Genomic DNA, 16,776 nt, shown 5'->3' on the forward strand with positions numbered 1-16,776 from the left:
CCTCTGGAGCAATGTCCCTCAGCGGAACAGACTTTTAAAAGTCCTGATTTTGTGCTCCATTGCTCCGCCGCTTGCCGGGAGCCAGCCCCTCCCCCCGTGGTCTATCTTCCCGTCGCTTTGGATTCACTTCTCCGCCAGTCCTACCTTTCAGAAAGGGGTTGATTTTCTGTTTCTAGAATTGCTGTTCTTCTTCTCTTTGATCTCCCATTGGATTTGTAGGTGTTTGCAATCTTTAGATAAGCTATCTAGCTGATCTCCCGATACCTGAAGTAGTCTCAGCCTGCTACTTCTCCACCATCTTGACTCCTCCTTCTTTCTCTTTTCTTTTTGATAAGGTATCGGAGTGGGGAAGCCAGCTGCAGAGACGGAGCCGAGGGGTGGGCTCTCAGCTCGGGGTTACCTTGAACTGTGATCGGAGGCAGTCAGGCCACTGCTTTTCGAGCAGGGACCCAACAGGTGGTAGATCTGGGGAAACGTCCTCCCTCCTCCTCCGGAGAAGTGGTGCGGGAGCATGGCAGGAAGATACTGGGTTTGAAGACTCCAAATGGGGCTGTGCACCAGAGACAGAAACTCTCAGTCGCAGGCTGGGTGAGCTCGGAGTGTGGCTGGAGACCAGGAAGACAGGAGCGATTGAGCGCTTTTCTCTGAGGGCACACTGAGGAGTGGGGCCCCAAGCCCTCAGCTCCTCTGAGCCAGAGATTGGGAGGCCGCCATTTTCATTCCCGTCCTCCAGAACTCTACAGAAAGTGTTCAGGGAACAAAAGCTTCCAAGAACGAACCCGAGCAGATTATTTAGCTCTGCTCCTGGCAAGGGCAGTGCAATTCCACCTCGGGCAAAGACATTTGATAATCACAGCAACAGGCTCCTCTCTGAGAAGATCAGCAAGAACATCCAGCCAAGACCAAGTTCACTAATCAATGAGAGCTGTGGAACTCCAGAGCCAGGAGAATAAAACACATAGAATTCATGGCTTTTTCCCCATGATTCTTTAATCTTTCAAAGTTAAATTTTTAAATTTTATTCTTTCCTATTCTACTTTTTAAATTTTTCCTCTTTCCTATTTTAACCTTTTTAACTATTTTATCTCATCAATACGTTTTTTAAAAATCTTTTAAAATTTTCATTGTTATAATCATATTCTATCCCTTCACTGTATTTAACCTTATTTTTTGTGTATATATAGGTTTTTCTTTAAAATTTTGGGATATGGTTTCTTCTAACACATCAAAATATACCCTAAATCTAGCACAGGGATTTGTTCTAGTCTCCAGCCTGATCCTATTCTTTTTTTTTTTTTTCTTTTTCGACCAACTTCTTATCAATTCCTTTTTTTAAAATGTTTTTTCATTGTCACCTTTACAGTTACATTCCATCCCTTCATCATGCTTACCCTTATTTTTGTGTATATATATATATATATATATATATATATATATATAAGTTTTTCTTTCTTTAAAATTTTGGAGGCAATTTCTTCTTACAGATCAAAATACACCCCAAATCAAAATCAAGTGTGTGGCCCTGTTCTATTCGCCAGTCTAATATATATATGTGTGTGTGTGTGTGTGTGTGTGTGTGTGTGTGTGTGTTTCTCCCCTCCTTTCTTCTGCCCCTGGTTTCGGGTCTCTTCTGATTTGTTAGTGTATATTTTGCTGGGGTCTCTGCTTTAAGACCAGTGGCCCAACTGTGCCTTGGATCACAGTTTAAGGTAACCCCGAGCTGAGAGCATAGTCCTCAGCTCCATCTCTGCAGCCAGCTTCCTGACTCTGATACCTAGGAGCTCTGCTATGCTCAGACACACCTCGTCTTTTTGTGACCCAGCAGATCCTGAGGCCACACTGTCCCTGTGAGGGCTCCACCCCACACTTAGCCTCTGGAGTGACGTCCCTCAGTGGAGCAGACTTCTAAAAGTTCTGATTTTGTGCTCTGCTGCTCTCCACCTGCCGGGAGCCAGCCCTTTCCCCTAAGGTCTATCTTCCCATATGTTACTTAGATTCATTTCTCCACATGTCTTACCTTCCAGAAAGTGGTCGCCTTCTGTTCCTAGAATTGCTGCTCTTCTCTTTTCTCTCCTATTGAGTTTGTAGGTATTCAGAATGGTTTGATAATCACCTAGCTGAACTCCTGGGACCCAGCAATATTTAGGTCTCCTACTCCTCCACCATCTTGCTCCTCCCCCACAAAACTAACCCTTTTGACTTGAGTTGAAATCCCTTTAAAAGGGAATCACTTTATTACATTATGTAATAGCTGGAAATTCAGCATCAAAATCACTAGTATAGGAAAATTAATGACATTAACTTGACACAGGTGATATTTCAAAGTATTAATGTATTAAAATAACTTTTCGGGGAAATCCTTGAGGAAATCCTCTAAGTGGGGTTTGAGCTTCTCTGCTACCACATAATGATTGTTTTATTTTTCACAGGAACGGATGAAGCTAATGTATTATCTTTTCTGCCCAATGCAAAATTTAGGTGTACCAGGATCCAAATGCTTCTTCCGAGAAATAGGCTACATATCTACAGTGAGAGGAGAATGCATTATGTGTATAAGTCTCCTATTAGAAGTTGCTTTTGAAGAGTCTGGAATATTTTGTTGTGCCAGAGAAGCACTTGAAGACTAACAGTGCATATCTAAAGGATGTGTGGTCTGCTTGAAGTCTTATTTGGGATAATTTGAGAATTAAAAAAAAAAAAAAGGAAAAGGAATAAGAAAAACTTCAGATACAAGTAGAGTGGGAAAGAGAGTGACTGAAAGAAAGAAAGGGGGAAGGGTGGATGTTCTTCTCAAGTTTTTATTTAAATTGCAGGTAGTTGACATACAGTGTAATATTAGTTTCAGGTGCAGAATTTAGGAATTCATCACTTACCTAATACCTGGTGCTCCTTACAAGCACCTTCCTTAATAACCATCACCTATTTAACAGAAATCCCAAATCATCTGAATCAGCAATGATCATCAGTTGAAGCGAAAGCCATTGAATAAGTTACTGGGGCTCGAGACATACACATAGTCATCAGAGGTTTGCCCCACATATTACTTCTCAATTTGTGCTTTTCCAATGGAGAAACTTGGTGGACAGAGCCAGAGCCAAGGGGCTGAACTTCCATCACCAAGAGTGGGACAAAGTGGCATTACTTGCCTCCTTCTGTGATGCAGTAATCACCACCTTTGTTCCTGAAAAATGGTCCACCTGGAAGTTAATCATGAGGAAGCAAGCAGACAAATCAGGAATGGGAGACATTCCATCAGATGACTGTCCTGGACTCTTCAAATTCAATGTCAAGGTAATAAAAGGAGAATATTCTAAACTTAAGAAGACTAAGGGATTATATCAAATGAAATGCAAAGCATAAATGTTGATGGGACTCTGGACTGAAAAAGAAAAGAAATATTTAAAAAATTAGGGTCAACAGGGACAACATGAATATGAAAAGAATGCTAGATGATATTATTGAATTCAATTTAATTTTTAAGGTGTGATAACAGTGTTGTGGCCATGCAGGAACATGTCCTTGTTTGAGGGATATGCATGCTGTAGTATTTAGGAGTGAAAACCCTAACAGTGATAAGTCTGCAATTTCATTTTCAGATGATTCAGCAAGAAAATTATCAACCAATAAGTAGCATCTATTACATAGATAAGAGAGAGCGAGCATAAGTGTGGCAAAATATTTAACATTATAAGGGCTCTACAACCTTTCATTGTATTATCCTTCAACGTTTTTTGGTTTTGAAATCTTTCAATATAAAAGAGTTGTTGAAAAATGTTTCCTTTGTTTAGAAATATTTTTGCATGATTTAAAAGCAAGTTCTCCTAAAAACTTTTGTTAAAAACTTCATAACATGTTCATTAAAATATTTCAAAAAATATAGCCCCTCCGTATCCCAAAGTTTAAAAAAAAAAAACTTGTGAAAGGATGTTGCCGCAAATGAGTTAATAGATGTAACATTAATGAACTTTAGTATTGGTTAAGGACTTGGAAGACTGCCTGGTACAAAATGTGTGCTCTATAGTGTTTGATGCATAAAGACACACATGTATACATACCTAGCCTGGGCACAGTTTCTGCCCTGAGAAATAAAAGAGATCTGAATATTCTAGCCCACAGCAGTCAAGGACCAATCCTCAGGGCTTTGCCCCATTTGTGATCGCTCCTCTTCCCCACCCATGCTTATTCCTTTGCAGAGAGAGCAGCAACAGCAACAAGGTTCAGGACCACCTGCACAGTTCAAGAAGGATGGTAATATTTTGACCCTATATCTACTAAACAACAAAGGAAAATAAAACACTTCACCTAGTCTCTGTCTCTTGGCATATGGCCATTTCCACATCTTAAATATAATGTGGCCAAGATCTGGACAAGCCCAAAGCAAGAACCTTGCAGACGTTGTCCAAGTAGGAGCCAACAGGGTTTTCACATTTAGGCACAAATCCAGTGTCTTCCCCACTTACTTTTTCCCCTCTGCCCAGTCCCCAGTAAAATCTTTTTTTTTTTCAAATTAAGGTCCCAATAAATGTAATCATAACGAAGTATAAATTTCTAGTAATGTGATAGAGTGTTTGCCTTCAGTATTTCCTTTAAACTGGCTGACAAAAACATTAATCCAAATGAATGAAGTTTTGCGGTGCCTGGGTGGTTCAGTTGTTTGGTGTCTGCCTTCAGTTCAGGTCATGATCCCAGGGTCCTGGGATTGAGCCCCGCGTCTGGTTCTGCACTCTGCGGGAAGCCTGCTTCTCCCTCTTGACAACCCCTACTTGTGTTCCCTCTCTTGCTGTCTCTCCCTCTGTCAAATAAATAAAATCTTTTAAAAAAATGGATGACGTTTTAATGATAGTATTTCAGAAATTAGTAGGTAGGTGTGACAACAATTTTGAAAGAAGAGAGAGGCCTTTCCAGTTATTCCAAAGTCCTACTATATAACTCACCTTACCTATGAATAAATTAATTGTTGCTAATGTTCACTTTTTCTTTTCTTTTCAGGAATCTGACAGAGGTCATTGATCTATCTAGGTTTAGAAAATTAAAATATTTATGGCTACATCACAACAAGGTAGTGTTATATTTTATCATTAAATAGCTCTGTACTTAAATCACTGTCTTAATCTCCTATTTATAATGGAGTTAATCTTTAAAAGTATTAATATTTTATACTCCTAACTAACTTTAGGTAAGAAACTCTATACACACAAACACATACATACATTACTATATTGAACTGCACAATTTGTGAGATGTTATCAGACTGCAACTTTACTTTTGTCTCTCATGTCCTGTCAAAACTGCCCAGTGGAGGCTATTTCTTCTGGACTCCTGGAAGAAAACTTCAGCAATCTTGGTGACTCTTCCCATTCCTCTTACGTAATTCAAAATCTTACAGTCCATTGGAGTCCTAGTCATGGTTCCCATTCAAGATTTATTTATTTTTTGACAGAGAGAGACACAGCGAGAAAGGGAACACAAGCAGGGGGCTTGGGAAAAGAACAGGTTTCCTGTGGAGCAGGGAGCCCAATGGTGGAGCTCAATCCTAGGACCCGGGATCGTGACCTGAGCAGAAGACGGATGCTTAACAACTGAGCCACCCAGGTGCTGCCCCAACCTTTAAAAAAAAGACTATTTATTTATTTATTTATTTATGGTTCTAGTTCAGAAATGAGAATGTCAGGGCACCAGGGTGGCTCAGTCAGTTAAGCATCAGACTCTCGGTTTTTAGTTCCAGTCAGGATCTCATGGGTCATGAGATCGAGCCCCGCATAGGGCTCCACACTCAATGGGGATTTCGCTTGAAGATTCTTTCTCTCTGCCCCTCCCCCACTCGCAAGCTAGTATGCGTGCTCTCTAAAATAAATAAATAAATCTTAAAAAAAGGCAGTGAGAATGTCTAAGAGAGTATAATAATCCACTTCCAATCCTCATTTGTAAATAAGCCATCTCCCTACATCCCTTTGCTTATCCAGCTGGAGTTGACTGCAGGTGGCCGCCTGCCTTTTTTATTAGCTAGGACGGTGTAGCTGGTTGTTTTTCTCTCCTTTCCCTCTCCTCAGCCTTACCCAACATTGACATAGAATGGGGAGGTGTGGAGGAAGGGCTGGAGAGAAACAAAGTTCTTACCTGATCTGTACCATCTGGTACTAACACATGTTCAAAGTCAACTTCTTTTCTCTTAACGGATTATTCAGAAGTAGGTTTCTTCAACTCTAATACCTCTTCCCTGGCCACTCCTGACTTCCCCTCCACTTTTATCTCAGTGGTACTTACAACTGACAGCCGCGAGCTGTGGTAGACTACTCTCTTGGTGGGATTCCTTGTGGAGTACCCCAGATCAATATGCCTTCTGTGGTTTGGTGTGCAGGTCCCAGCACTCACAAGCTTTTTCCTGCTGTCAGAAGCCAAGGGGGGGTGGTTACCTCCCAGCTGCTACCCAAGTTGATCTAGTTTTCTCAGGAATTACCAGACACTAAGTCAACAGGTCCCCAACTGCAGGCAACTCTCGCCAAGGTCACTGAGCATGGCCCTTAAAGTTTCTCTTAGAGGCGAAGGTTCAGGTGGTGATGCCCTCTCACTGCCTCCCCTATAGTGGGTGTCTGACTGGGGCTCCAAATTCCCTCCATGTCAAAGAGTAGGGCTGAACTAAAATGCAAACCCAAACAATCATTAGTCAGTTGGTTATTCTCAACTTCCAGTAATTTGACATTCCAACAGCTTATATTTTTGTTCCTTATGAATTGAATATTCAATCTGAACATTTTGAACACCCACTGATTAAAAAGAAATAATTTCAATTTTCAGCAGTAGTCTGCTTGTGTAGCCCAGACTCACAGCGTTGAATCCCTAGGCAGCCATGTTTATAAAAGCATTGCAGTATTACATGGGATTTCCGGTCTTCTTCTTCTGTTAAGTGGAAGCATAAGTCTCCTAAGCTTGAAATCCTTTCTAGGAGAACAAATGCAATCACCTTCAAGATCCAGGTGACTAGCAGCTGAAATGGGAACTGCACGTACCAAGAAAGGGCATGGAGGTTTAAAACTCTTTTAAACACCCTGCCGGAAATTATCCTGGGTCCCAGTGTGCGACTTCTCATAAAGGTGGAAATCATCAAAGGCATGGCAGAAATGACTAATCTTTGTTTTCCATGTGTGCCTCTTGCGGGGTTCAGTTCTGAAGGAAAGAACATGTTCAGTGTCCGCAGTGTGCCTAAAGGGAGAGAGAGAATTAGAGACTTTTGAAAATATTTTTTGGCTTTTGGTAGTGAACACCATCCCCTCTCCAACCATTGAATTTTCACACAATTGATTTACAGATACATTATGTACATAGGAAGGGATTGTAGACGCTGCCAACAATTTCACTCTCTTCTGTTTCCGAAGGGCAGTGGGTGGGGAAGGAATGCAACAAGAGACTGAATTCTCTCCTTGTGCTTGACTCTTTCCGTTCAACAAACCAACTATATTATTTCCAAAATCCTCATCACTTAACTTTGTTCTTTACAATAATAGACTTACTTAGTTCCTAGAACGCCGAAAGGATATCCTACCCAAAACAAGTGTTGAGTGTTACTTGGGTAAGTAAATAAACTCCTGAGAGTGTTCCTATTGGCCAGTAATTGACTGGTTCCTGCCTGAATAGTCACATTCCATGAAAAACTAAAGTCTTATTCAGAATCCCAAACTCTGATAAGTGTATTAGCTACAATAGTACTTCGCCAAAATTCCTACGTAAAACTTTGATTATTACTTTTCTTTAAAATCCAGAAAGCAGGGGCATCTGGGTGGCTCAGTCATTAAGCATTTGCCTTCGGCTCAGGTCATGATCCAGGGTCCTGGGATCAAGCCCAGCATCAGGCTCCCTGCTCAGAGGGAGGCCTGCTTCTCCCTCTACCGCTTACCCTGCTTGTGCTCTCTCTCTCGTGCTGTCTCTCTGTCAAATAAATAAAATCTTTTAAAAAATAAAATAAAATCCAAACAGCAATAGGATCACCACTAAGAAGTCATTATACCAGCATAGAAATGGTGTGGAGAAATATAGTGGAAAACATTAACATTGACATAAGAATTTAAATATTTAAATATGCAAATATGTAGAAATAGGTAAATATTTAGAATTGCAACATTTAATTAACAGTGGTCTGAATTTGTGATCAGCCTTGTTCTGACACTAGTGAATATCTTAAACTACCCTCTATTTGGGAAAAACGAAGGCACAAAATAGTAAAATGAACCCATTTTGTTGCTGATTCATTTATCCAATCAGTACTTTTGCTGAGATGTATGTACTGGATATTATGGTTGTCCATTCAGTGTCCATTTTCTCCTTTTACCTATTGAGCAGAATCTGGATTTAGGTTTTGGCACATACATCTCCTTTTTACTCAGGTAGGTGACCCCATCCCCAGTTCTAGCAAGTGGATCCTGAACCGTCTAACCCATTCAGGATAATCCCATCGTCCTTGTGAGTGGCTAATAGATGAATGGGCACATGTCCCAATTAAGGTAGTAAAGACATGGGATCTGTGGGGAGGCTTTTGTGAGAGGTTTCCTCATTCCTAAAAGAGAGCACTAGCAGAGTGATCCCTCATTTCCCTGATGTTTTCTTGCCTGGATATGAAGCAGGAACCCTCCCATCAGCTTGAGAATGTAGGCAACATTTAAAGAAAAGTACAGCCCAGAGAATCATTGTGAACTAAGAGGGAGGCTCTCGCTACCTCTGGAGCTCTTGGTATGTGAGAAAATAAAAGTTCTCAGTTATTAATGGGCCAGTTTGAGTTGAGCTCAGAAGTTACCCAAAGCCCAAATCCTCTTATCTGATGTGGCTTGTTGTACTTTCCGTAGGCCACTGGTAGAATATATAACAATAAATCTGATGATACCTGCTCTAATAAAATTAAGGGCAGAGGGAGTGGTTATGCTCATGGTGAGGGCACAGCATTTGCCAACTGCCTGGAATGGAATGCCAGAAAGCAATAGTTTGGGGAGGCAATGAACATAGTCTGATACATTTGGAACCTAACATGCTAGGAGCAGAGGCACTTCTCCCCATTATCACCTAGTGGGTGACCAGACTGGAGCTTCTGGTCTGACCCTGGATTAGCAGAATAGATGCCAAGTTGTTTCCAATGCCCCAGCTTTGCTAGATTTGCTCAGGCAGCTCCAGTTCCTTCAGGACGCTCTCTGAGGGCTTACTTGCTCCTCATACTTGCATCGTCAGTCACCAGTTCTGCATCATCTCCATTTCTGGGTCGCCTTTTGTTCAGCTACCCTCATAGAGTCAGAGGGAGGCAGCTGCTCTTAGATCCTCTCAGATGAGGACTTCCAAAGACTCCCTTGTCTCGTCTTCCAGCAAGCCTGACCGAAGGAGGTTTAGGTCCACGGTCGACCCTTTCCAACCCTCCTTGAGAAGTGGAGTGACTTGCCTTTAACAGTACAATTTCAAATGGTCTACCCATTGATCTATTTGTGTTTGGGCTCATCACCTCAAAAATTTTCTACTGAGTCCCACAATGCTGGTATCCTTTAATTTCTGGAAGAACTAGCAGTCCTTTGGAATATTTGATTTGGCTCCGATTAGAAGCAGCATTTGATGAAAAACCTGTAGAAAGCTTCACCAAGCGACTGTCCAAAATGGGTTCTGAGTTTCTGCCAGGTAGTGAAGACCAAATAGATGACAAACTTTACAAATTAAATTCAAATAAAAATACCTCTTCTGGCAAAGTCATTGTTTATAACCTTCATCATCTAAAAAATCATTGAAATACTTATTTATAATGACACATTCTCTACTAACTGACCAGAGAATGCTCTGATTGAAATAAGCAAAATCATTTTAAGAAAGATCCTGGACTCATTATTCTATGCCATTAAGATATGTTACTGTTTCCCAAGATGAAACCAGAAAGGAAGACAAACCACAAGGGATGCTTAATCTCAGTAAACAAACTGAGGGTTGCTGGAGGGGAGGGGGGTGGGGGGATGGGGTGGCTGCGCAATGGACATTAGGGAGGGTATGTGTTGTGGTGAGTGCTGGGTGTAGTCTAAGACTGATGAATCATAGACCTGTACCCCGAAACAAACAATACATTATATGTCAATAATTTTTAAAAAAAGATATGTTACTGTTTCCCACCTCCTAAGCATTCGGCACATATTGAGAATTTGGTAAATAGCACAAATATGTATATTTTAGAAAGGAATACTGATGTACAAAATTAGCAAATCACAATTTAAAATATGAAAGAATTATTTTTAATGTGCTATTTTAAATAGTTGTAAAGAATTATTTGAATTACTATCTTTCTCCAAGTAACTTTATAACACATCATGGAATTTTAGTTGGTTCCTTCAACAAGGTCTAGGTATATACATAGTTATTTATTCATTTATACATAACACACTTTGTTCTAAAAAACGATTTAGAGCTGCACAAATCCCATAGCAGAGCACAAAAACTGTTAAAGAATAAAATGAACTAGCATGCATTCCACTTAATTTGGGCTCTTACATGTTTCTGTTGCCTCAGGGCAACATTAATTCTATCCTTTATGTCAACTTTGTTGAACGAATTATATTTTGCCAAATATTTAAAACCTTTTCAAAAAAGGAAATCAACATGAATAACCTAAATAAGGCTTCACTGCTTGGTTGTGAAAGTTGTAGATATCTACGCTGTATATCTAGTTAGGACTTAAAATGATTTTACCTTAAAATAAGGTAATAATAGTACTCATACCTCATGAGTTTGTTGTGAAGATTAAATAAGTATATATATAATACATATACCATCGAGAAGACATTAATTTGAAAATATTTTTATTAGAAAATATTAGTAGTTTGAACAATGGAAAATTTTATTTTTTTATTTTTTTAAAAATTTTAAAAGATTTTTATTTATTTATTTGACAGACAGAGATCACAAGTAGTCAGAGAGGCAGGCAGAGAGAGAAGAGGAAGCAGGCTCCCTGCCGAGCAGAGAGTCCTGATGTGGGGCTCGATCCCGGATCCTGAGATCATGACCTGAGCTGAAGGCAGAGGCTTTAACCCACTGAGCCACCCAGGTGCCCAACAATGGAAAATTTTAGATTGAGTATTGGAAAATACTCCATATATCAATATATACAATGCTAGTTGGTTCCTTCAATAATGTTCTGGTACATATATACTTATTTATTCATTTAATACCTAATACACATTGTTCTAAAAACAGCTTAGAGCATTTGAAAAACTAAATAATTTTTAAGGTGCTATTTTAAATACTTGTAAAGAATTTTTTGAATTGCAACTTTTTTTTCAAGTAGCTTTACAACATACATCATGGAATTTTAGTTGGTTTAGTATGTGTGTAGTACTTTGCTGGACATATATTTTGTAAGATTAATTTTTCTATATTTTTTTCCATTTTATGCCAAATGTTTTTGGATGTATTTTAAACATGATTTTTGGTGGAAAACATTGCTGAAATAGAAAAATAATTTAAGAAGTATTTTCCATTGCTCAAACTAACAATATTTTCCATTACTTCAAAGTATGTTCAAATTCATGTCTTCTGGCTACTTTAATAGAGATTCAACTATTTTAATGAACCCAATTATGATGTACTATATGCCAGTTTTTGATTTGAGAATCAGACAGACTTGGATTTTTCCTTGCTCTGTTACCTTGAGAAAGTTGTTTAACTTCACTGAGCCCAGTTTACTCCTAGGTAAATAAGGAATAAAACAAATAACACAGGGGGGTGCCTGGGTGGCTCAGTGGGTTAAAGTCTCTGCTTTCGGCTCAGGTCATGATCCCAGGGTCCTGTGATCGAACCCTGCATCGGGCTCTCTGCTCAGCAGGGAGCCTGCTTCCTCCTCTCTCTCTGCCTGCTTCTCTGCCTACTTGTGATCTCTGTCTGTCAAATAAATAAATAAAATCTTAAAAAAAAAAAACAACAAATAACACAGGGCTGCTATAAGCATCACATTAGATAATGCCTGTGAAACCATCTAGCACAGGGGCCAATGATAGCTAGCATTTTATCAATATGACACTCCCTCTTCCCTTGACTCTAAATCAGCTGTTCCCAACAAGAAGTGATTTACACACACACACACACACACACTCACACACACACACACACACTCGCACCATCTTTCCCTTACAGCAGACATTTGGCAATCTCTGGAGACACTTTTTGATTGTCCCAAGTGGAGTGTGTGTGTGCTACTGGCGTCTAGTGGGTAGAGACTAGATTTGTTCTTAAACATACTATAATGCACAGGACAGAACTCCCAACCCCAGCAAAGAAAACCTGGCCCTACATGTCCATAGTAACAGAGGTTGAGAAGCCCTGTTCTAGAAGAATGCCTCTTTAATTTTAAATTCATGCTGGCATAATTTTTCCTCCACTACTACCCTGGAGACTACATGTAAGTGCTTTACATTAAATGGAAGTACTCTCAGCTCTCTCTCTCTTTATGTATAAAAAATAATGGTTAAGTAATAATAGCTCTTGTTTATTGAGCACTAGCTATGTGCCGAGCCCTGAACCAAAATAAATGATTTGTGAAATGTCACATTCCATATAAATCTTATGGTGATCCTTCAAATTAGTAGTGTAGATTTGTCTAAGTGGATAATTATAATACTATGTATATTATATATATGCCATTTACTTTAACGATGGCTTGAGTATCAGGGCAATCAGCGTGTCTTCCAGTTTCGCTCCTAGATCTTGACTTCAACAGCTTGCTACATTGCAGTGTCTATTAAGTCCTGTGATTCCTACCTTGGAACTGTCTCTCAATTCCCTCTACTTTTCTTCTCCACTGCCATTACTCTACTCTGGACCACTACATAGTCTTCTGAATTAGCGTAACGCCATTCTCATTCAACTCCTGCCATTATGCTTATTCTCCCTTCTAAACTGTGTTCTTTCCTGCCATTTTCTTTCTAAAACAAAATTGGACAGTCACAGTCCTCTGCACAAAATCTTGTAATTCCTTCCAGGGTCCTCTTGAACTGGCTTTATCTCTTTCCGCTCCATTCCCCTACCCATCTTACCCCAACAAACAGTGCAGTCTTAAAATCCCAGTAATCATGGCCCAAAGGATATTAAGGCTCTCGGGAAAACCAAGATTCTATAATCGAGATGAAACTATTAAGTTTATTAGTATTCTTCTTGTGTTAATAAGTCATGCAAAAGAAATGAAAGTCTTGAGTAATTAGAAAGGTTCTGTTGATGTGTGGTCCGGCAGGCAACTGAGAAAGGAGAGAAGAAGTAGTCATGGTTTCCACTGGGGTTTGTTTTCTATTCTTGTGTCACGTGTGGCCATCGTTCAATCAGGTAGTGGTGAGTGGAAGGAAGAATGGAAGAGGAGAAAGGGATAGGAAGCCCATTGGGACCCCTGCACCCTCAGTGCATTGCATGGTCTCCTGCTTGGGAGGAGTATAGTGCCTCCCGTGACTTAGGAAAAGCTGTGGGAAATTGCTGGTGGCCCTCCTGCATGGGTGCTGACCTAACTGGATGCAGATGAATCTGTGAAATGATGAGATGAGCAGCACACGTGCCTTTCATAGCTTTATAATGTGTGTTGCAGATGCAACAATAAAATTAAAGAAAATTAATTAAAGAAAACAGTTTTGAAACGTTGCATACAAATCTACGACAGCTTTTCTGAGCTATGTCTCAGGGCTAAAATTTGCAATAAATCCTCACTAAGTCCAATGCATCGGCATCTATCTGAATCAATACATCAAAGGCCAAAACAGTTACATTTAATGATAACAATAGTCGCATGATAAGCTTTGATAAACACCTAATACTAATGTATAATCATGAGCATATACTTCTGCATAGAAAGTGATGTATATTTCTGTATAGAAAGTACTAAGCACTTGGTCAGTAACTATTCAATGGGAATATTCTCCCTGATCCTGTATTAAGTAGAAAGATAGCTTTATATTTAACTAACCTGCTGCTTTTAGAAGATACCTGCCACAACTCTATGGCTCTACCATCCTCATAGCTCAAACAAATTGTTAAATTTTATCGAGGTTATAGAGTCAATAGTTTTTTAAAAATCAGTTCTCCTTGCAGAGTAACAGTCACTTCTGACCCTCAGTCTAGAGTTGAATACCCTGTTTCTGAATACAGTACTTAATGGCTCATTTGAGGAATTTCCAAGACTGCTTTTGACTATTTGCAGTTCATACAACTACATTTCTAATCTAATCTTAAAAGTAAGATGTGAGGGGTGGCTGGGTAGCTCAGTCAGTTAAGCATCTGCCTTCGGCTCAGGACATGATCCCAGGGTCCTGGGATCCAGTCTTGCATTGGGCTCCCTACTCAGCAGCGAGACGGCTTCCCTGTTTCCTTTTGACCCTCTCCCCTTCATGCTTGCTCTCTTTCCCTTTCCCTCTCCCTCTCAGATAAATAAACAAAACTTTAAAAAAAAAAAAAAAGATGTGACTTCACCATACTGTTTGGAAAATGGGAGGGGCAGAAGGAGCGGGAGAATCTCAAGCAGACTCCCCTCTGAGTGTGAGCCCCGAGCTCAGTCTCACGAGATCACGGCCTCAGCTGGGCACTCAACCAGATGAGCCACGCAGGTGTCCCTCCAGCATGGTTTGGTATGTCCAGTTGGACAAGGGCCGATCCTTAAGAATTACCAGAAATGCACCAGGGAGAAAAGTTATGCAGGCAGAGGAGAAAGCATGACTCATACACAGATGCAGACATGGCCTCAGCGTTGAGGAGAAAGCCCTGGGCACATACTGGTCACTAAATAATGTGTGATGGTGGGTTAGTGGGTACGTGGGGACAGAGCCAGTGAGACTGCAGGCGGCAGAACTGGGAGAAACAGAGTTAGAGCAAAGGGGCTAGGTCAGATTACAGAGGCATTGAAAACTATGCAAGAAGTTTGGGAGAGATAGGATGAGAGCTTTGTCTTCAGTTAGCTGAAAAAGTCCTTTTCATCCCAATGTCCTCAAAGACAATCCAGATGGAAACTCAGAGCCCAGACCAAATGGTCAGAAATAATAATGATAGCAAACATCAAACTTGTCTGATCATACTCTAATTTTATAAATATATATACACATTTATTTATATAGATAGATAGATAGATATAAATACACATACATATATATAAATTACTACAGAAAGTATATTATTCTCTCTCATTTTCAGCTCCAAGGATTAACATTCCTAACTAGAAACTATTGTCTGTCAGAGCTTTATCTGAACAACAATGCCATATTTGACATAGAAGGTATGTCTTCAATGTTTTCTGCTGACTGAATAGATTTTCACCTGAGTAAGAACTAATAACTATCATACTGCTAATGGCATGAAAATATCTATTGGAACATTTCTGGTGAAAATATGGGATGAAATTCATTTTTTAACATGTTCTTATATACATTTCATTTTGAAAAATGTGCTCCAGATTACAGTCTTAATGTAATATTGTCCTGTGCCTTATTCAAAATGTGAAAGAATCTTGTTTTAAATAGAAATTGTGCCATGCTCCTGCATAGCTGGACACAGAGTGGGTATTAGGGAAGCAAATTTTAACAATGTTTGGGAGCATTAATCAATATAAAAACTTCACAAATGGCCTTACTGTTTTCAGTGGCTATGATTTTTAGCAGCCAAATTCCTCTTTTCGCTCTGAGTTAATTTTACATGCGTAACTATCTCTAAGTTGATGATTTCAAGCCAGGTATAAAAGCACACGATGTACTAGGATCACGAAATACAAAGAGGCACAGCCCAAAACAATCTTTTTAAATTTCATGTATCATAGAGTCAAAATGTCATAAATTTTAAGATCCACCATGATTCCATGTACCACGGAGAAAGAAACTTTGCCAAGTCAGCTGCAATGTGGGTATGGTAAAGACACAGCCCACTTCCATTTCTGTTAAAATTGTGGGAATATGCGAAATTTAGAATCAACACAAATAATATGAATATGTGGATTCCCGTTGTGTAAAGAAAATATTTAGCTGAGTAATTTTGGGGAAAGTACTGAATTAAATGAGTGATTTTTTCCCCCTTGATTGGCATTATGAATCTAAGTAACACTGACAAAACAAAACACAACAAAAAGAAGAGTAAAGAAAATAACCCCTCCAAAATCAAACAAACAAAATTATTGCTACAGGAAAAAAAAAAAAAACAGAAAACAATAACAGTGGAAAGAAGTTGGTTCTACATGTCCACATCACACCCAATTATTCGAATTCTTGTGCTTTGTTGCATATTTAATGACAAATCACATTATTATTAATAATGACTCCTTGTACCAACTAAAATGTGTTTTTTGCTTTTGTTTAGCTGGCATGTTTAATTAGCATTGAGAATGTTTAAAATCTTATTTAAAAAAAAAAATGTCTTTCAGGCCTGCACTTTCTGCCTTCATTGTACTTGCTCCTGCTTCACCACAATGAGCTAACAAACATTGACGCCACAGTGAAGGAATTAAAGGGGATGCCAAATCTGAAGATCCTAAGTATTTGTTTGTTTGCTTCTATGGCCATAAGTTAAAAGAGTAATGACACAGGACAGGGGTCATTTTTTAAGTTTAAAATTGATCAATGTTTATAACGAAATCCTTAAATATTCTTGAAAATAAGATTTAATCTTATTCTCTTTTAAAACATGTTCTTGCAAGAAAAACAGATGGAAAACATTTTTTGAGACATGACATGGCATGCCAAAGGGAAGTGACAAAAGCGACAAAACGTTTACCTGTTTAAATCTGTGTATTTGGTTTTATCTCAGAACTAAGTTTTA

The 16,776-nt window shown here is 39.3% G+C and overlaps 1 protein-coding gene across 1 annotated transcript in view; it reads left to right on the plus strand.

The window, feature by feature from the left end:
- LOC111147454 (leucine rich repeat containing 72) overlaps positions 1 to 16,776 on the plus strand; it is a 47,615-nt gene that overhangs the window by 13,562 nt on the left and 17,277 nt on the right. The window contains exons 3-5 of the mRNA XM_022503465.1: positions 4,990 to 5,059; positions 15,166 to 15,247; positions 16,382 to 16,492. Coding sequence (XP_022359173.1) covers positions 4,990 to 5,059; positions 15,166 to 15,247; positions 16,382 to 16,492 — 263 coding nt within the window. The remainder of the gene's footprint in view (positions 1 to 4,989; positions 5,060 to 15,165; positions 15,248 to 16,381; positions 16,493 to 16,776) is intronic.

This window comes from Enhydra lutris, unplaced genomic scaffold (genome assembly GCF_002288905.1).
Source record: "Enhydra lutris kenyoni isolate GAN:26980312 unplaced genomic scaffold, ASM228890v2 scaffoldscaffold16, whole genome shotgun sequence".
NCBI lineage: Eukaryota > Metazoa > Chordata > Mammalia > Carnivora > Mustelidae > Enhydra > Enhydra lutris.